General features: G+C 40.5%; 1 protein-coding gene across 3 annotated transcripts in view; it reads left to right on the forward strand.

Moving 5' to 3' along the window:
* The first annotated feature begins 6,433 nt into the window (after nucleotides 1-6,433).
* Nucleotides 6,434-21,107, forward strand: part of HNRNPLL (heterogeneous nuclear ribonucleoprotein L like) — a 39,281-nt gene continuing 24,607 nt past the window's right edge. The window contains exons 1-2 of one of the 3 annotated variants that reach the window (XM_059188560.1): nucleotides 6,434-7,038; nucleotides 16,776-16,894. In XM_059188560.1, coding sequence (XP_059044543.1) covers nucleotides 6,850-7,038; nucleotides 16,776-16,894 — 308 coding nt within the window. In that variant the 5' untranslated portion in view covers nucleotides 6,434-6,849. The remainder of the gene's footprint in view (nucleotides 7,039-16,775; nucleotides 16,895-21,107) is intronic. The other 2 variants (XM_059188557.1, XM_059188559.1) reach the window with 2 other exon arrangements.

Here is a 21,107-nt window from a genome sequence, read left to right on the forward strand (position 1 = left end):
TCTAAGGCTGGAGTTTGGTAATCTGGAGGTGATTGGCAAACGTCCTTCCCCACAACAACACTGGGCAGACTTAATCTTTTAAAGTTGTGAAGTGGGTGAAATCTATCTTTGCTGGTCTCAGTTCTTCACCCTCCTTCCCTAAGCATACAATAGCCACGGTACTATAGACCATTCAAAACACCACACCCACAGGGTTGCTCTCCATGTAAGGCCATGGCTGAAAAATTCACAAATACATCCTTAGTGTTCCAGCTGGTTGATAAGAATGGGAAGCTGGGGGCAGAGAAGGGATTTAAGGAGTGGTTGAAATGTTGCTGCTTGTGATAAGAACTCAGTTTGACTAGGTAGAGCTATTGCCTCACCTAGATTAGAAGGACTAGAGTTCGTCTTACTGTCAGTAGGACACACCCCCATCTGTTCAATTGCAGATGTACACATTGGTATTCATGAAGACAGAATTCCAAATACCATTTTTGTAAATTTCCACTTCTTTTCTGCAAAAAAAGCACTGCACCTTATAGAAAATCAAGCAGGGGCACCTGGGTGACTCAGTGAGTTAAAGCCTCTGCCTTTGGCTCAGGTCATGATCTCAGGCTGCTGGGATGGAGCCCCGCATCGGGCTCTTTGCTCAGCGAGGAGCCTGCTTCCTCCCTCTCTCTGCCTGCCTCTCTGCCTACTTGTGATCACTGTCTGTCAAATAAATAAATACAATCTTTAAAGAAAAATAAAAGAAACAATCAAGCAGATGGACTTTCTCTCTTCTCCCTTCCTATGGTCATTTTGAAGCCATCTTAGAATTTTTTTTTTTTTTTTTTTTGAGAGTGAGTGAGTATGTACATGTGCACTGGCGGAGTTGGCGGGGGCAGGGGAGGCAGGACAGGGTGAGAGGAAGAGAACATCTTAAGTAAGCTCCATGCCCAGCTCGGAGCCTGACGTAGGGTTCCATCTCATGACCCTGAGATCATGACCTGAGCTGAAATCAACAGTCGGACTGCTAACCAACTGAGCTACCCAGGTACCCCACTACTATCTTTTCTCACTGTAAATCTTTTTAAGAATTGACTTGATGATACACAATTCGATTATAGCTATCTTACTTCTTGTTTTTTTTTTTTTTTTTTTTTTTTTTAAGATTGATTTACTTGTTTTTAGAGGGAGAGTGAACAGGGAGAGGGGCAGGAAGAAAAGAGAGGGAATCTTGAGTAGATTCCATGCTGAGTGCAGACCCTGATGTGGGGCTTTATCCCACAACCCTGAGATCACGACCTGAGCCAAAATTAAGAGTTGGATGCTCAACCAATTCAGCTACCCAGGCGCCCAGAGCTATCTTTAGTTCTCTACATTTGTTGCCAGAATAGCTCATATTTAAAAAAAAAATTTCTGCTACCAATAAAAGAGTCCAAAAAGAGTGCATGTATTGGCCAATACTTGACAAAGACTCAATAACAGACATATTTATTCAAAGAGGGCAATGCTTCCTATATCACAGTACAGGTGGAAAATATTAGTGCTTCTATGGCACTCTGATGGAAGCTGGGACCAACTGGCCTGGAGGCTCTGCCTGCCCCTGGCCTCACCTAACTGTCCCAAGGGTTGAAGGGAATCATTGCCTTGGCACACTCCATTCATTCGACAGCCTAATTGAAGAAGACTTATCTAAAATGCTGGTATTCAAAATGTGGTTCTCACATCAGCAGCACTAACATCGCTTAGGGCTTGTTAGAAATGCAAAATTGGGGGTCTCTGGGTGGCTCAGTCAGTTAAGCATTCAACTCTTGATTTCAGCTCAGGTCATGATCTCAGGGACGTGAGATTTGCATTGGGCTCCACAATGGACATGGAGCCTGCTCAAGATTCTCCCTTCTGCCCCTCCCCCACAACTTGCTTGATCCTCTTAAAAAAGAGAGAGAGAGAAAGAGAATCATTCCATTAATACCCTCAATTATTCTTTAAGTATTTAATACTTCTGGCCTAAACTAACTGGATGAATTCTGTTCTCTGCAACTGAATTTTGATATAGTCAGCTCTGTTTTCAGGACCATGCATGTATACACTGATTTATTTAACAAATATTTATTGAGGGTTTTCTTTGAACAGGTGTTTATATATATTACATTTTATATACTATATCTAATGAAAAATTATATTCCTAAGAAAGTAGTTCCATCAAAATAGGGCAGGAAAATGAAAGTTCCAATTCCAATCTAATCACTATAAATAATAGTTCATATGTCCTCATTGGTATACTGGAAAGAAGATGGGAATTTAGAGGAAAATATTAGCTTTTCTGAACATTACCAAATGGAGACAGGAAGGACTTGTCCTGTCTACCCATAAAGTTTCTGTGAAAATCAAATAAGGCAACTACTTGTTAATTTTTACTATATTTTCATATGTAAGGTGAATTTACTTTGATAAATTCTATTTACTCTCACCTGGGGATAGAAATGCTATGATTTTACTCTTTTTGCTTATTAAAATTATTTTTAAAGATGTCTAAAGTACTCTCAATTCACAGGAGTTAAAAGTGGAAATAACGTAAGTGTTATTTCTAAGACTAAGTGGCTATCAGTGATAATAAGAGTCTGAATTTTACCTGTTATTATTTGGTGGATGAGCTAGTCCTCTAAGGTAAATCTATTTTATTTTTGCTGATTTATCATAAGTTGTTATCATTATTTATTTTTTTAAAGAGGCCAAACATGGTGGCAGTTGTAGCCCCAAAGCAAGGTGCAAGACAGTCATGCCTGAAAGAATACCGCTGTGGTTACACTTGACTACACTTGACTAATAGTGCGCAGGGCACTTCCTACACCGTGCATCCTCTTGGAACCGTGGCTTCTTTGCACCACAACAAACCCAATGCAGATCAAATTAAAAGGGCTAGCTTGGGTACAGCACCATGGTGCCCTTTCTTGGGGGATCTCTATGCAACATGGAAGTGGTACCATCACAGATATCCCCTGGATTTGACAAAGTTTCATAGGAACTAATTGATTTGTCTCTGTAGGGACTTTGTTCACATGAAACAGGTCTTAATTAAAACACACCTTTATGGTTCCAGTCCTTTGGAAATGTGGCTCACATTGTGGTGTGCGTAAGGGTTTTAATCATCTGATTTTGTAAGAGCTGGGGCAGGAAACAGTTTTGTATATTCAGTGAAGTAGCCACAATATTGGGGATTAAGTCTGGGTGTGAAAAGTTAATAATCTGTATTTCCAGTTGTTCAAATTATGCATCCATCACAAAATAGAGACACTTTTCTAATGATTTCTGAGCCTTTTTATAGAAATTAAATTTAAAAATGAACATGAAAACAAAAAAGCTAATAAAATAAAAAAAGCTAATAAAATTTCCTTATACCAATGAAAATGGTGAAAACTATATTCACCCTTTTCTGCACAAGCCCTGGTAGAAATTAGTGAATAAATTGGTATCATGATAAGTGACTAGAAGACCTGTGTTTGTGGCAGTAAAAATAAAACAATAATTAAATCATTCTTCTTGATGAAGAATATTAGCTCTGGAATCAGATGGCTTGGATTCTGATTCTGACTCTGGTTTACTTTGTCTCTAGGTCAGGTCCTTAATCCTTTCTGGATTGTTTCTTTTAATTTTACAGTGGGCACAGTAACAATAATGCCTATTAGAGGGCTTCTGTGGAATTTGCTGACATGACCCATATAGCGGTTAGCACAGTGCCTGGCACAGTGTAAATTGCTTTTATCACATGTATATTTATATGTGCGGTTTCCTCAATTAAAAAAAAATTATTTGACAGAGATAACAAGTAGGCGGAGAGACAGGCAGAGAGAGAGAGGAGGAAGCAGGCTCCCCGGTGAGCAGAGACCCTGATGGGGGGGCTCTATCTCAGGATCCTGGGATCATGACCTGAGCTGAGGGCAGAGGCTTTAACCTATTGAGCCACCCAGGCGCCCTTGTTTCCCCAATTTGAGTGCCAACTTTGAGAACCCAGGGACCAGCTCATACAGTTTTCTGCTCCCTTCATCACCTAGCACACTATGTTAAAAATTACAGAGTCAGCCCTGAGATTTAAAACTAAAGGGCGTCTCAGGGTTAGATTATAAAGGATCTTGACATTTCCCTAGGGCTGCTCTGGACCTGTATCCCACTCTAATAGAGCCCCTGAGTTTGTGGCGATGGTAGTTCTTGGCCATTTCTGACCCTAATCAAGAGCAGCCAAACCAATCAAGCATTCAGACAATCAGCCAGAGGCCTGAGGCTATATGTAGTGCAACAGAAATTCCAGATGGTCATGGCATTTAGGAGCTGTTTCTGGTTTCTTAGGCATTTCTGGCTACTGGGTGGTATATAATTTCTTAATCTCATCTAAGTTAAACCATGCAGAGTATAATTTATGCCCTTCTTCTCTTACTCTTCTCATGGTAGAATGATGAGTTGGCTAACATTTTTCTTATCAAGACTTAACGTCTCTGAACAACTTATCAGCAATAAGCTCACAGATAACCCGTGGTCGGTGTACTGATCTATCTCCTTTAAACATGCTTTCCACATTTTACTTCTTCAGTTTTTTTATTGAACAATTTGGTTGAGCTATCCCAAAAAAGAACTAAGTTTCATACTTTGATAAATAGAATAAACTTTATCAAAGTTACCTACCTTCTGTTTGTAAACACTGAGTATAGCGACAAGGTTCAGCAAGGCTGAGTTTCCTTAAGGAGTAATGTGAGAATCACATATTAATCTGGTATAATCTAGGAGTTGGAGGTAGGCTTTGAGAATTTAACATTTTCACTATCACTCTAAAACATTTGGAAAGTTTGAATAAGGCCTTCCTTCTGGCTCTTCTCCTTCTTCCCAGTGCTCTGCCAGTAATGTTTCCTCAAGTAACTGGCACTACAGCTCCCTCGTTGATATTTCTTTTGTCCATTTCCATTCTATATTAATTTAAAAAATAAATTTCCAAAAATTTTTTAGTTCTATTTTGTCAGTGTACACTTGCAGCTGCACACAAATTTGATTATAAGTCACTGCGGTGCTGTGAAAAGCTTGCAATTTTTTCCCCCAAATGACAGGCAGTGTAAATTATGAAGTACAAAATAGTGTATGTTAAAGTACTGCCAGCAATAAATAAAAATTGCTTTTTTGGAAGAAATGACTTTGGAAATGAGGAAGAACGAGGGGGGAGGAGGAAAGAGTCCATACAGGAAAGAGCCACATTTAGAGGAGCGTCTGAGGGATAAAGACGAAGGACACAGTTAAGGCATCTTGATCCCTGGAAACACTTAAGGCATCTACATCCTAGGCAGTCCTCCAAGGGTTAAGTCACAGAGGGTAGTTAGGTTGGGTTAGATTTGCTAGTTTCTTTCCTAATAAAATACTGGACCTTTACTTCCCAAGGACGGATCCTTCAGCAATGTTGAGTACCTAACTTGTGCCAGGGATTTGCACAGGAACTGGATTTGCAGAGGTGAAAAAGAGCACAGTTCGTCTTCAAGCGTTTCTGGTCTTTAAAACAGAACACCCTGAAGAGGTAAGCGTCAAGGGACCTGCTGGAAAAAGAGAAAGCAACTAGAAGCTTGGAAGAGTCCTCAGGGCACCACGGAGGAAGTGAGTTGTGGTCTGAAGGGCAAACTGAATTTCGATCCGTTTTTGTATCTTCCGAAAATAAATGATGATGTGAAATGAACAGATCCTCCCGAAAGGAAAGGGTTGGGATGAAGGATGACGTATTATATGATTTAAAAACACATTTAACTGGAGCAGAAACTTACACAACCCAGTCCCCTGTAACTGGCGGGAAAGAGGGGTCTAGATGGCAAACTAGACTGGCTAGTGCTGACTGATCAAACTGACATTCCTCCGCGTGCAGCGTCTTCTTCAGACTTGCACCTTGCTAAATGGAAATCTTGACTGCTATTCTCGAAAATCCAGTTTGAGGGGGTAGGGGAGAGGGCACCCACTTTCATTAGATTTTGCACAAAGCATAGGGAGACCCCTACTTGCATGGTTCCGAGCCCTTTTCTCCCCTCAACCTCTGTAGTTTTAAGGGTGGTGCGAGGTCTATCTGCAGGGATTTTAGAGGTTTTCCTCATCCTCTTGAAGAGAAGTAATAAAAGCATTTAAATTAGCGGGAGGGCGGTTAACACCCGCAGCCCTGGCTCCACTGCACGCCTCGTCACCCGCTGGGGTTCACTCGGCGCCTGCCTTCGGCTGAGTCCCAACAGCGCTAACGGCCGCCGGGCAGCAACGGCTCCCGGGCAGCGCGCGGCGAGCGTTGGGCGCTCGGGACTCGCAGGCCAGCGGCGAGTTCACCAGGCGCAGGGAGGGGGGCGAGGCCGAGCCGTGGGCGGCTCTTGACGAACAGCCTTTCCGGCCAATTGGAAGCCCGGTCGACTTTTCCCCCTGCCAATAGGGAGCAGGACCCAGGCTGAGGGGCGCTTCCCGCGGGCTGCGGCTGGATTCGATCCTCCGCGGCGGCGGCTAAGGCGGGGGCGGAGGCTCGGCCTGGGCGGCGGGGAGCGGATTAGGGGAGGAGGGAAGACCGGAAGCCACGGTCGCGTCCCCATCCTTAGATTCGCTCCCCCGGGTTGGGAGCGGAGACGGAGGAGGAGGGAGAGGCTGAGTGTTGGCTCCGTAATAAAGGGGAGCGGTTGCTCCGGAGCTTCCTCCCGGGGCGCCCCCCTCATCCCGGCCCGCTCCCTGCACCCACCCGGCTCCTGGGCGCCTGGCTCCCGAGGCCCGCCCGGCAGCGCAGACCTTCGCTGAAGACACTCGGCCAGTAGCGGGGACTGGCCGGCGGCGTCCGAGGCCCGCGCCCCGCCGCCACCCCCACCCACTTGCCCGCCGGTCTCTCCGGCCGCCGCCATGTCCTCCTCCTCATCCTCTCCCAGGGAGACGTACGAGGAGGATCGCGAGTACGAGAGCCAGGCCAAGCGCCTCAAGACCGAGGAAGGGGAGATCGACTACTCCGCCGAGGAAGGCGAGAACCGCCGGGAACCGACGCCCCGGGGCGGGGGCGATGGCGGCGGCGGCGGTCGGAGCTTCTCACAGCCGGTAACAAAGCGCGGCGCCCCGTCCCCTGTGCCTGGCGGCTCCCCGGGAAGCAGGGCCCGGCGGCGGGGACTCGGCCCCGGGGCCTTCCGCGCGCCCAGTTTTCCCCCCGGCTGCTGCGCTGACCCAGTCGGGAAGCGCCGGCTCCTCTCTTTAGAGCTTTTATTCTTTGCCCTACCTGTTTCCCGCATCCCAACCGGGAACCCGGCTCCGGCCTGGCTGCAGGCCCCGCGTGCGTGTCGTTTGCCGGCCCCGAACTTGGGGAGGGTATCGGGGCGGGGGCGGCGGGGCGGCGTTGCTTCCGCTCCGGGTGGGCTTTGGGGCGCGATTAGCTCTTTGTTACTTTAACTCCTCCGGCGGCTGGCCGGCGTCGGGACGACCCTTTCTCTCCCTTCTGCCCCTGTGCCCGCAGCATCCGCGCGCGGGTCTCGGTCACAGGATGGTTGCGTGGGTTCCGCCGGGGTCTCTCCATCTGGGTCCGGGGCAGAGCTGTAACCGAATGACCTATTGGGCTCTGCGCGCACACCCTAGTTCCCCTGAAGGTTTTAATTTCAAAATTTTTTTACTCTTGGCAGGCATGGGGTGCATGCTTTGCTTAGCCAGGTTTAAGATCGTTGCTCAGTATAGATTTTAGGTCTTCGATCCCCCCCCAAAAAAGTGTTTGGTAGTTGTTAACACCATCCTTATTTTCAGGTAAAACAGATCTTACCAGATTTGCCCCACGAAAGGAGGAACTGAACTCGGAACTGCATTAAACACACATTCTTACATTCTTGTTGCTCTTATCAGAAATGTTAGGTGGAGGCAGAAGGAATGTGAAAATCGTCTTAGCCCACAGCAAGCAGTGGTAACTCAGCTTAAGTGCGTGGAGACTTTGAGGAAACGAAGCAAAGCAAAAGTTTTTGCCCTTTTTTGGTGCACTTAAGATGTCTTAATGGCTTAGATGTCGGTTAAGCATTTATCACATTTTAATTGTGATTTTTTTTAAAAGAAGCTTTATCTGAAGTTTGAGAAATTAAACACATATATTCTCAGAATGTTTTTCATCATTTTATAAGAGGCACATTATAAGCCTTTTAGCTGTTGTTTGAATTTTTATGTGAAAAATTCTGGTCAGTAGTCCCCAGTGTTAGAGTTTCCAAATATGAAACAGTGACACACAGGTTTCAACACATTAGATAAAAGGAACTTTTTCTTCCTCAAAATAAGTGTTTCCTTGTGGCTACATATGGCTTTTGATTTTTTGTGCCTAGGTATTTAGAATACTCAAAATGTGGCTTGAACATGTGAATAAAGGAAATGCATGTTTTCTTAAAGTTTCAGTTCAAAACCAGTTCCCCTGTGGAATTTGGAAGCAGGAATATAATAACTGATATTTTAGATGGAGCTGATGGATCAGTGTATTTCTTTTGCCAGAAGTCTTGAGTTTTTTGTGTAGTAGCATGAAATGTTTTAAGTGTTTTGGAAAGATACTTTAATTTTTTTATGAAAATTTTTTCTTTGAAAAATAGATTTGGTATTAAGACAGTGGTATTATTTTGGATGTTGGGAAGAAAATAATACCTAATTAATATATCTAGAGTGAATTGTATCTGGCAGTGGAAATAGCACTGGGCAGGGCTTAGAGAGAGTCAAAAGTCTTAGCTAGCATACGATCCGTGTGCCTTTGGGGAAGTCCCTTAATTACTATTCTTGAGTTCATTTAGTCTGTAAAAGATAAAAGTTGAACCTTTCCATACCTGAAGTTGTAGTTCGGTGATTAATGTAATGCAGCCTTTAAATTACCCAGGCAGAAACTAATAACCTGCAGATTTTAGTTATAAATTCTAATTTTTGTTTATCTTATTGTTGTTTCTTAGGAGATAGTGAATTGCTTTTATTTAACTGTAGAATCAATACTGCACTGTCAATTTTAATGAAGTTTTATTTTTCCCGTTTTTAAACCTTTTTATTCATGTAAATTGTGGTGCTATTTTGAAATTATTGCAGCTGTGGAAACCTGCACATAATAAAATTTTATTAGGATAGGCATTCCCTGGATAGAAGTTTAATGTCTAGTGCGTCATCAGGCAGAAATATGGTAATTCATCTAACTGAAATGGGTTTGGCTCAACCTCAGTTGTCCTCCAGTCCAGCCAGGGAAGAAAATACCTTGTGGTCAAACTGTTAAACAACAGTAAATGCAGGTTAGGTACAATGATAAGCAATCTTTTCAATTCCAGTTGGAGGTTTGTAAGGTGCAAAGGAAGACTTCAAAGATTTACATTATTTAGCTTCAGATAATTAAGTTCCCACTAGTGCTTTAATAATATATTAATTAGATTTAAAGACAATAGTGAGTGTTTAGGAAAAGCAGTGTTGGGGTGCCTGGGTGGCACAGTCAGTTAAGCATCTGAGCTATTGATTTCTGCCCAGGTCCTGATCGGAAGGTCGTGAGATCGAGCCCCACCTTGGCCTCTGAGCTGGCAGTCTACTTGTCCCTCTCCCTTTGCTCCTCCCCTCTTGCGTACTCTTGTCAAATCTTAAAAAAAAAAAAAAGAAAAAAAGAAAAAAAGGAAATCAGTGTTTTTACAGATGATCCTATTTAAAAATGAGTTGATGATTGTGAATGGTCATGATGTGTTAAGGTGCATGGAGAAATGAGTTAGGAAAAAAAGAAATGAGGTGGTAGGTTGGAGAAACAAGACAGTCTTCAAATTTATGGCTTCTGGCACTTAATTTGAAGATCAAAAATTCCTAGAGTGTTCAGATTCATTGGGCTGCATTGTTGAACAAAGCTGGATAATGGAGGTTTGTGATGTATTATACATTTAGTTCTTCTGAGTGGTTGTCTTAAATTTAGCAGTCAAGACCTTCAGGATCATATTAATGGTAAATTTTGTATCTACTTATTTTTTTTTTTTTTTTTAAAGATTTTATTTATTTATTTGACAGAGAGAAATCACAAGTAGGCAGAGAGGCAGGCAGAGAGAGAGAGGAGGAAGCAGGCTCCCCGCTGAGCAGAGAGCCCGATGCGGGACTCGATCCCAGGACCCTGAGATCATGACCTGAGCTGAAGGCAGCAGCTTAACCCACTGAGCCACCCAGGCGCCCCGTATCTACTTATTTTTAAGAAAGCAGCTTGACTCCCAAATATTGGAGTTTTACTTGGCAAAACCAATTGAGGAATTAAATGGGGAGGTTATATAGAAATAATCTGCTTTTTAAAAGACTGGCATCAATAAAGATTTATGGAGTGCTAATTCATTTTGGAGACTTTCAAGTTTTTCTTTTATTCTTTTCTGCTAGTGACTCAAGAGGCAAATCAGATTGTTAAAATGGTTTGTTTGCTGATGTGGTGAAAATTTAAGTTTCTCAACTTTTAATAAATAGACTTACAAAATGGCAAAATGCCAAGATAAAAATGTAGATCCTAGGATTTCCTAATGGTATATATTAGGTAGAGAATCTAGTTTGAATTTAAGACACACACCTATACTTTAAGGATCTGAATTACAGAGATGTATAGGAATATTATGATGGCTTATTGGATGAATATAGGATAGGAGATGAGATGAGGTCACTTTGTTAGCTAGCTCCCATAGGAAAAGTTTAGAGGCTGACAGCATAGTAACTACACTCTGGGTAATAAAGCTAAAGGGTGTGTTCCCTGGAGGTAAGTGCCAGTGTCTTGAGGCTTCTATAGCAATAATGTTCTCTGTCTCCTTTAGCTAAGGTATTCCAGTAGAGTGAGGTGAGGATTTTCTGGCTTGGTATTAGGGAAAAAGGGAAAAATACTAGGTTTTACTATCTTTTGGTTTTAATAATTGACTATATTTCTTTGTGTTAGTACATACAGTTGAAAGAGCTCTTAGTAGAACCATAAGCCAACCAAGGCAGGTTTCTTGGATCTGCTACCAGTATGCTTTGTGACTTAACATCTCTGGAACTCAACTATCTCATGAGGAGGTTAGATTAGATGAACACTGTGATCTCTTAACTGATCAAAAAACAATGCTTGAGACCCTTTATGTGCTGGCTGCTGTTCTCAGTGATGAAGATATAAAAGTTAAAAATTCCATATCTAAGAATCTGTGATTCATTTAGCGCTTTTTTTGCCTGTATGAATTGAAAACAAGTTTGAAAGCTTGTAGTTGCAGCCACAGCAACAATTCAGGTGAGCTTAAGCAATACAAAAAGTGGCAGACAGAGGTAGGGAATTTATTGGCCCATGTCCCTGAGAAAGCCAAGTTGTGGCAGTAGTAGGCATGGCTGGGTCTAGGGATTTAGATGATGTCACTGAGACTTGCTTCTGTATGCCCCATTTACTCTATGTATTTACATTCTTACAGCTAGCAAACAAGAGAACACTCTTCTTCCCAGTGTCCATATATCTATATATCTATATATATATCCCCTTTTTTTATTTATTTATTTGACAGAGATCACAAGTAGGCAGAGAGGCAGGCAGAGAGAGAGGAAGGGAAGCAGGCTCCCCGCTGAGCAGAGAGCCCAATGCGGGGCTTGATCCCAGGACTCTGAGCTGAAGGCAGAGGCTTAACCCACTGAGCCACTGAGGCGCCCCCATATATATCCCTTCTGATCAGCACTTTTTATCTTCTCTCTCCCTGCAGTTAATCACTGGGCTGCTTCTGTGTACATGACTGTGTGGTTGAGAATACCAGTGGGACAACAGCGTTCAAGATGCACAAGCGTGCATGTGTCCATGTGTCCATGCATGTGTATTTAACCAGAAGAAGGGGAAGGAGGGGGCGCCTGGGTGGCTCAGTGGGTTAAAGCCTCTGCCTTCGGCTTGGGTCATGATCTCGGGGTCCTGGAAAGGGGTTCTGGGTGGCCAAAACCAAATAATTTCTACTACATGAGCAAAAAAGCAAAGATTTTTTTTAGAAAGTTATTTGAAGCATATGGCTGTTCTTTTTAATTTTTGTTATATCATCAGATGTACCTAAAAATATTAAATAAGAAAATTAAAGGGTTTCCCATATTTTGGATCTGCTCTATTATTTCTTAAATAAAAAATGGAAGAGAAATGGGTGCCTAGGCGGCTCAGTCGGTTAAGTGTCCAACTCTTGATTTTGGCTCAGGTCATCATCTCAGGGTGGTAGGATCAAGCCCCCTGTTGGGCTCCCTTCGGGGCATGTAGCCTGCTTAAGATCCCCCCTCCCTGCTTGTCTCCCATGTTTCTCCCTCTCTAAAAAAAGAAAGAAAAAAAGAGCAAGTAAAGAGATGTGATTGTTTAATAAAAATCATGTAGTGCAGCTGCCCCCTTAAAACTCCTTTTTCCTTGATTTGTATGAACTATCCAAATAAAAGGGATAGCTTAGTATCTAGAAATACTGTATTCATTTCTTGGTATAATGTTGATAAATTCGTTCTTCCTTTTTTTTTTTTTTCTTTTTTAAAGATTTATTTATTTATTTATTTGACACAGAGAGAGAGAGAGAGAGAGAGAGAGAGGTATCACAAGTAGGCAGAGAGGCAGGCAGAGAGAGGGGGAAGCAGGCTCCCCGCTGAGCATAGAGCCTGATGTGGGACTTGATCCCAGGACCCCGAGATCATGACCTGAGCCGAAGGCAGAGGCTTCAACCCACTGAGCCACCCAGATGCCCCTCTCTTTTAAAAAAGGTTTATTTATTTATTTGACAGAGAGAGGGAGAGAGAATTCTTTCTTTAATGTTGATAAATTCTAATTCTAAGAGGCATCCAGAGAATGATTACCAGAATGGAAAAGACACTTTAAATCTCATTATAAGAGGAATGACAGAAGAATCTGGGCTGTTCAGCCTGACGGGTATATTTAAGTATGGTGTGAGCAATCATTACAAATAATTGGAAGGTTATCATGTAGAAGAAGGAAATGTAGATAAGGGTAGGTGGCACCATTTAATATTTCTTGAACCATTGCTAAATAACTACATCTCTCACTGTGCTACACATTTTATATCAGTATATTGTATATTTATTTACAGTAATTAACGTGATACGGATTTTTTTTAAATAATGAAACTGAGGCTTGGCAAAGTAATTAGCCTAAGATCAATGAGCCAGTAAGTGTCCAGATTCCAATGCTGATCTAACTTCAAAGGCCATTTTGGATACAAAACGACAGAGAGGGTGATTTGGATGCATATTAGCAAGAATTTTCTAAAAATATAATGGATTGTCTCATGAGTAGATGGTTTCCTGTCATTGGAGGTATGTAAGGAGAAGCTGGATAATCACTTGGCAGTGGTTCTGTGTCTGGTGCTGGCAAATGAATTACTGAGTTTGAGGTAGGAGTTTTTTTTTTTTTTTAAGATTTTATTTATTTATTTGACAGACAGAGATCACAAGTAGTCAGAGAGGCAGGCAGAAGGAGAGGGACAAGCAGGCTCTCCGTGGAGTAGGGAGCCGATGTGGGACTCGATCCCAGAACCCTGGGATCATGACCTGAGCTGAAGGCACCGAGCTACCCAGGCACCCGAGGTTGGACTTTTTTAATCCTGTAGTTATAAGAGGGCAGAAGAAGGTTGTTCAGTTGCTGTTGAGCATGTGTTGGGCATGGAGATGCTGGGAAAACAAAAAAGCCTAGTAAGGACATTGTGCTTGGCTTTACTGGTTTACAGTTGTTGCTTTACTATGTGAAGAGGCATTAATGGGCCCTTATTTTTCTCAGATAGAAGCTTCATTTATACTCTACTGAGCTTCCCTTCTCTTCAGAAGAGTGTGCTCTTTAATCAACAATAGTCAAAATTCACACTTAAAGTTGTTATTAGAGTTGGTCCTTCAGATAGCCTTTAAGGGGCTGGGAGTTTGGAGTGGTTATAACTAGACTGGTCTATAGCCTGTAAAGGGGACCAGAGAGTGCCTCCATTATAGTTGACAAAGTTTGCATAAGGAAGGGATAGAGTAATTAAAAAAGAAAAAAAAGTGTATGTAAAATGAAGGCATGCCTTCATTTGCTGAGTGCTCACATGGAATATTGTTTTTAGTCTGAAATAGATCAGGATGGAGCCTAGATAACTACATAATTAGAAATGGAAGGAATTTGGGCTTCTGTATGAGAAAGGATTTTAAAAAGAAACTTTTGAACTGGAGAAGACAAAGTGTTAATACATGCATGGGGTAAATAATACTACTGATTTATTCACCAATTAGTAGTTAGATGCATAGTATGATACTTCAAAAGAGGTAATTATAGGGTAAATAAAAGAAATTGTACAACTGATTTCAGATTTCTCACCACCAGTATATAGGATAGGTAGAGATAAGAAAATACTGATTTGAGAAAAGTTTTAGGGGGCGTCAGGTGGCTCAGTTAAGCATCTGACTCTTGATTTTGCCTTGGGTCATGGTTGAGCCCCAGTGTTGGGCTTTGCGCTGGGCGTGGAGCCTGCTTAAGAATCTTGCTCATCTTTCTCTTCCCCCTTCCCCTGCTTGTGCACACTTGCTCTCTCGTTCTCCAAACCAAAAAAAACCCCCAAAAATCCCCCCCAGAACTTTTAATATTTGGGACAAAGGGGGTGGTAAAAATATTGAAAAGATATCATTAGTATATCAGTTTTATATTTGGAAACAACCCTGGGGGGGGTCTTTTATTTTCACAGAAAGGATGAAAAAAATTTAAGTTCAAGAAAAATTAAGTTCAAGAAAAGGGGCCGTAATACAAAGATGAGAGAAATGTCAAGGTAGATAAACTCATGAATGGCAGATTCACTGAGTGGGTATTAGGGAAATAACAAGGGGGACAGAATATGTTTTCTCCCTTGAAGTTGAGATAATTGTATCTTCTAAGTAGCATAGTGTTTACATTTAATAGCTTTTAGCTTCTGAAGAATGACTTACATTTTGAACTGTTCCATTTAGGAAATAAAATTAAATAATAATATATTAACATAAGGTATTTTTGAGGGATTAAAAAAAATTGGTCCTGGAATCCATTTCTTTGAGAGAAGACCAATTTGAAAAATGGTCATTCTTTTAAGCATTGTATTCAAGATAATGAATATCCATGATGGGAAGGGAGGTAGATATATTCAGCTGACTGGCAGTGTTTTATTTTTTAAACTGAGCGGTGAGTTAATGACTGTTTATATTGTTCTTCATACCTTGTTGTAGGCCTTAAGTATTACATAATAAAATAATTTGCCAACTTTTTATTCAATTACATATGTCCTTCACCTAGATTAATCAGTTTTTAACATTTTGCCATTTGGGATTTCATCTCCATATGTGTATATCTATATTTATATACATTTTCCCCCTAAACTATGGAAGTAAGTTGCATATATCATGACGATCCATCCCTAAATATCCCAGCTTTCCTAAAAATAAGGATATTCATGGGGCGCCTGGGTGGCTCAGTGGGTTAAGCCTCTGCCTTTGGCTCAGGTCATGATCTCAGTGTCCTGGGATCAAGCCCCACATCAGGCTCTGCTCAGCAGGGAGCCGCCCCCCCCCCCGCCCCTCCCCACCTACTTGTGATCTCTGTCTCTGTCAAATAAATAAAATCTTTAGGGGAAAAAAAGAATAAGGATATTCTTTTCACATAAACATTACCATTATAATGGTATACCTAAGACAGTAGTTATAATGCCTAATATAATATCCTGTCTGTATTTAAATTTCTCCAGTTATCCCTAAGATGTCTTTTATACCAGTTTTTACTATTATAAAGATTTAACTATTGCCTTTGGTTGTTGTCTTTCTTTAGTCTTAAGCTAAAATCTTCCACTATTTTCTTATACTAACTTTTTGAAGAGTCTTGGCCAATGTAGTTTTCTTCTGTACGTTTACCTTCACCAGCTGATTTCTAAGGATAGCAAAGATGACTTATTTCTTGAAGTTAATTGTTGTCTCATTATTTTTAGAGTAAAACTTATTATTTAAACTTTAAATATATGTTCCAAATTAAATTTTCAGGTATGATTTAGAGCTCTTTTCCTGCATTGCTCTTCAGTTATATTTAGTACCTTAAGGATGATAATGCACATTTGGTTGTTGAGTTTTACTTAGGCAGAGTCTCATTTGTTAAGGTTGTTAATGGAGTGTTTGGTTACATGGTGTACAATCAGAATGATTCATTTCAAACTTAGTGGCATGTAATGAATATCTGCTTGACCATAGAAAAGACTTAGCATAAGCAATTCAAATGACATTCCAAGTATTGAATTAGTATTTGCAGAGGACTGAATTTATTTGTTGAATTTGACAATAATGTGAGAGTAGTCACATGGTTACTTTATATATTTAACTTAGCTCTTTTCTTTAAGCCATGCTGTAATTTTTTAAGTTATAAAGTAAATAGTAAAAAGACGCTTTTAAAATAGCCAAAGAGATTTAATTTTCTTAAAACGATTCTTAAGTTTTAAAGCTAAAACATTTGTGCTTTTAGATTAGTTTGCTTGTAGGAGGAAAAAAACCTTTAATAGATTTTTTTGGTGTATATGTACAAACATATAGTGGGGGGCTCTCCGCTCGGTGAGGATCCTTTTTCTCTCTCTCCCCTGCCTGCTGCTCTGCCTGCCTGTGTTCTCTCTGTCAAATAAATAAAAATCTTAAAAAAAGAAAAAAATCAAAATTTTCATGCCGAACATTTAATTGATGATTTTTTTTCTCAGGTCCTTTTGCTAACTTGTGAATGCAATTTGGTTTGGGGTTTTGTTTGTTTCTTTTCTTGCTTTTTAATGCAGGATTGAATTTACTAAAGATGCAATTCAGATTTTGAAAGTTTTTAACTATAAATTATTTTCTTTTGCTAGGAGGCAGGTGGAAGTCATCACAAAGTTTCTGTTTCACCTGTTGTCCATGTTCGAGGACTCTGTGAATCTGTGGTGGAAGCAGACCTTGTGGAGGCTCTGGAGAAATTTGGGACAATATGGTAAGGCTCATAGGGACTTCATACAGATTGAAAACAGTATGGTAAAAGCCTTGATGTTTAAGTATATATTGGTGTCATAGTATATATTGTTTGCCTGTGATTGTATTTGTTTAGAACCTTTGTATTTCTTTTAAACCTCTTAGTTTTAACCTTCTGGGATGATGCATGGATGTATTTTTGTGGATTCATGATCACCTTTCAATCCTCAGCCAGGTTGTATGTGAAATAGATTACAGCACCTTTCATCTGATTTTCAAATGAGTTCATGATTCCTTGTTAAACACTGCTTTAATGTTTAAATGAGTTGATTACACCCTTCGTCTTTAGAATTTTAAGTAGTGGTGCTTAAAAACTGATTTTTGGTTGTTTATTTTGAAATATTTAAGAATTAATTGGTAAGTAAAAGGGGGTAGGTAGATTAAGGGTAGGCATTATTTGTGTAGGTTTGTGTTGTTGAGTTCTTATGCAGACCACGAGCAATCAGTGTTTTATCCTAGTTTGTTTTATTTTGTGTTTTGTATTCACTCAGGCTCCTCCTTTCACTTCCCACAGCTGCTGTATGCTTAAGAATATTGACTTAAGTGAAAACATAATCAGAAAAGTGAATTTGCTGCCAAAAATAGACACTCAAAAATTCTAATTATTTTTGGAGTATGCCCGGCTGTTGTTCTCTTCTTAGTATGGGTAGTCTGGAGTTGATTTTATTATTTTTTCCTTGGTGACTATGTTTGGGGTTTTGGTTATAGGCATCAGGCACAGACTAAATTAAAATATACAAACAGCAAAGAAATTTCAGTATATTTGCTGAGATTGTTTGATTGCTTGATTGCTTCAAACTTATAAAAATTTATGTGGAGTTCCGAGTTTTGAAATAGATGGTGAGAGAGTGATTAGAGATGTCCGACAGGAATCCTTGCTTCAAAGGAGCAGTAATAGAAGTGTTAAGTGACACCTTCCATCATGGCGTCTTTTTTATTAATTTTCTTGATGACCTTATAGAGAGGTGGATGACTTGGCGAACCTGTTATCCTCAACTTAATGAACCTCAGAAACCACAGTTACATATTGTTTATTCTTGGAGGTATGAATTGGCAATCTACACAGCAGAAGAAAGCCCATTTCTTAAAGTGTCATTAAGATGATTATCATTTGTTAGTCATTTGAAGTGGATATTGGAAGTTACGTTTTTGTCCTGGAGCTTCATTTATTGAAGCAGACCTTTAGCCTTATTTAGACCTTGCATGTTAGTGCTAGGCTAGCCCTATGGGTTGCATTGTCTCATGAAGTTAGAAAGAGATGGCTATTTCTGGTTTATTCCTCCCCCTCTTTTTTTAAAAAATATTAGGCTTTTAAAGTTACTTCCTTAAAGTGAAGAAATACTGAAGCAATATTAGAAAACCAGCTGATGAGCAAATACTGGTGGAAACTTTAGAGAAATAATAACTGTGTTGATACTTTGATGTTAACTATGACCATGACCTGAATGTTGGGCATTAAAGAAATAGGACTGTTTGTTGAAGTTGAATTATTTGAATCACTTTTGAGTGGCCTGCCTACTTTTAGCTGTATGCTTTTTGATATTTAGTCCATGATAAAGTGTTTTATATGTGAATATAATTCAGTGAATTTGCATAGTGCATAATTCTGCCCTCAGGATTTGTGGATAAAAAAGTGAAATAATTGGAACAAATTGGTATATAATTAGAAGTTTGATTGGCATAAATATGTGCCATAGGAGGTTTTTTTTTTGTTTTGTTTTTTTTTTTAAAGATTTTATTTATTTTATTTGACAGAGAGAGATCACAAGTAGGCAGAGAGGCAGGCAGAGACAGAGGGGGAAGCAGGCTCCCTGCTGAGCAGAGAGCCCGATGCGGGGCTCGATCCCAGGACTCTGAGATCATGACCTGAGCCGAAGGCAGCGGCTTAATCCACTGAGCCACCCAGGCGCCCCATGCCATAGGAGTTTTAACTGTATGAAGTGATCTTGAGTAAGAGGTGGCTGCTTTTATAGCTGAAAGAACCTTGAATAGCCTCCAATGAGGAATAGGTGTTTTGCTTCAGAATGTTGCATTTTAGAGTCTTTTTCTGTTTATTTCTTTAGTGGTGTGTGTGGGATTATGAAGATTACATAGAAACTGCTCATATTAAAAAGATGTGTCGCTAAATTCAACATGTAGTAAGTTTATACCTAAAAACTAGATGTGTAGGAAAGAAGTTTAGGAGCAATTACAATATGATGTTGGTTGTGTCAATTTAATGAAATTCTATATATTTTTTGTCTTTATTCTGTAGTATATCCATGTATTAGGATCAAAAGAATGTTTAAAAATCTTTACTGAGTCTCTCTTCTTACCTTTCCCCCTCCCATCAAAGGAGAGGATGCTAGGTATAATTAGCTGTATTGGTTTAAAATTTTATTTATTTTTTAAGACTTTATTTATCCATTTGACAGACAGAGACACAGCAGGAGAGGGAACACAAGCAGGGGGAGTAAGAGAGGGGAGAAGCAGGGTGGAGCAGGGAGCCTGGGACTACAGCTGGAGCTGAAGGCTGACACCCAACCGAGCCACCCAGGCGCCCTGGTTTATTTATTTTTTTTTTATTTTTATTTTTTTTATTTTTTTTTTTTAAGATTTTATTTATTTATTTGTCAGAGAGAGAGCGAGAGTGAGCACAGAGTGGAAGGCAGAGTCAGAGGGAGAAGCAGGCTCCCTGCGGAGCAAGGAGCCCGATGTGGGACTGGATCCCAGAATGCTGGGATCATGACCTGAGCCGAAGGCAGCTGCCCAACCAACTGAGCCACCCAGGCGCCCCCGGACCTAATTTTCATTTAAAAATTTGTAAATGTGTTTTCAGTTATAAGTTGAAAGCACTGACCCTACTATGTCCCTTAGTCCCGTTGTCTATTTCTTTTCTTTCCTTTGGTCTTCCAGTCTCCTTCATATTAGTGCTTTTAAACATTTCTTATAAATTATGTGCCAGGCAGTTTAGATGCATTCTGAAATGTCTGAAACATTCTAATTTCCCCTTTATCTTCATGTAATGACACTTTTAAACTTTTTTTTTTTAAAGATTTTATTTATTTATTTGACACAGAGAGAGATCACAAGTAGGCAGAGAGGCAGGCAGAGAGAGGAGGAAGCAGGCTCACCGCTGAGCAGAGAGCCAGACGGCGGGGCTATCCCAGGACCCCAAGATCACGACTCGAGCCGAAGGCAGAGGCTCAACCCACTAAGCCACCCAGGCCGCACTTTTAAACTTTTAACTGTGTTTCTAGTTCACTTACTATAGTTACAGAGGCAGTTTTACTGTGACCAAGTCCGTAATAGGCCAATAATGATTTATTTTTGAACCTTTATAAGTTTCTATGTGCCAAAGGATCAAAGGGCGTTATTAACTTATCTACTTGGTAATACCATTTAGCTATTCAACCAACATATATATTTGAGAGGAGAATGTTTGTTCTTCCTTAATTTCTTTAGCATAGTCCTAATTCCAGGGTTTTCTGTTTTTCATGCAAGACATCAGAATGTTAGCAAGAAATTTCTAAAAGGAATGCTTTTCTCTCCTGGTATTTATATTTTGCATTCATAATTGGTAAATCTTTAATTCAAGGTCTATTGTTATTTTCTTTAATTTTGAACAATGTGGGTGGGAGAGCTAACAAGCCTCATAGACGAACGAATACTGATTTTTGAATGCCTGTTACACATCATATCTGTTTTCTTGATTCTAAAGATATGAAAATGAGGCAAAGCAAGCAGTTTGTATGCAGTAACATAATCTTGACAACAATCCTTCAAGTTTTATAAATGCAGAAGCTGAAATTACATAATTTGCCAGGTTACAGAGTGGTCTGTTTCTTTTTTTTTTTTTTTTAAAGATTATTTATTTGACAGAGAGAGATCACAGTAGGAGAGAGGAAGGGAAGAGATCACAGAGAGAGGAAGGGAAGCAGGCCCCCTGCCGAGCAGAGAGCCCGATGTGGGACTCGATCCCAGGACCCTGAGATCATGACCTGAGCCGAAGGCAGCGGCTTAACCCACTGAGCCACCCAGGCGCCCCAGAGTGGTCTGTTTCTTACTAATAAACCATTTGCCACTTTCTAAAGGGTAGCGGTAGGTCCGGATACTTATTGAGAAGCATTGCTGTCACTGAGTACCTGGCGTAATGATTTTTCTGCAGACTTCTACTGTTATAAAGCCATGATGAT

This window comes from Mustela lutreola, chromosome 9 (assembly GCF_030435805.1).
Source record: "Mustela lutreola isolate mMusLut2 chromosome 9, mMusLut2.pri, whole genome shotgun sequence".
NCBI classification, from domain to species: Eukaryota; Metazoa; Chordata; class Mammalia; order Carnivora; family Mustelidae; genus Mustela; species Mustela lutreola.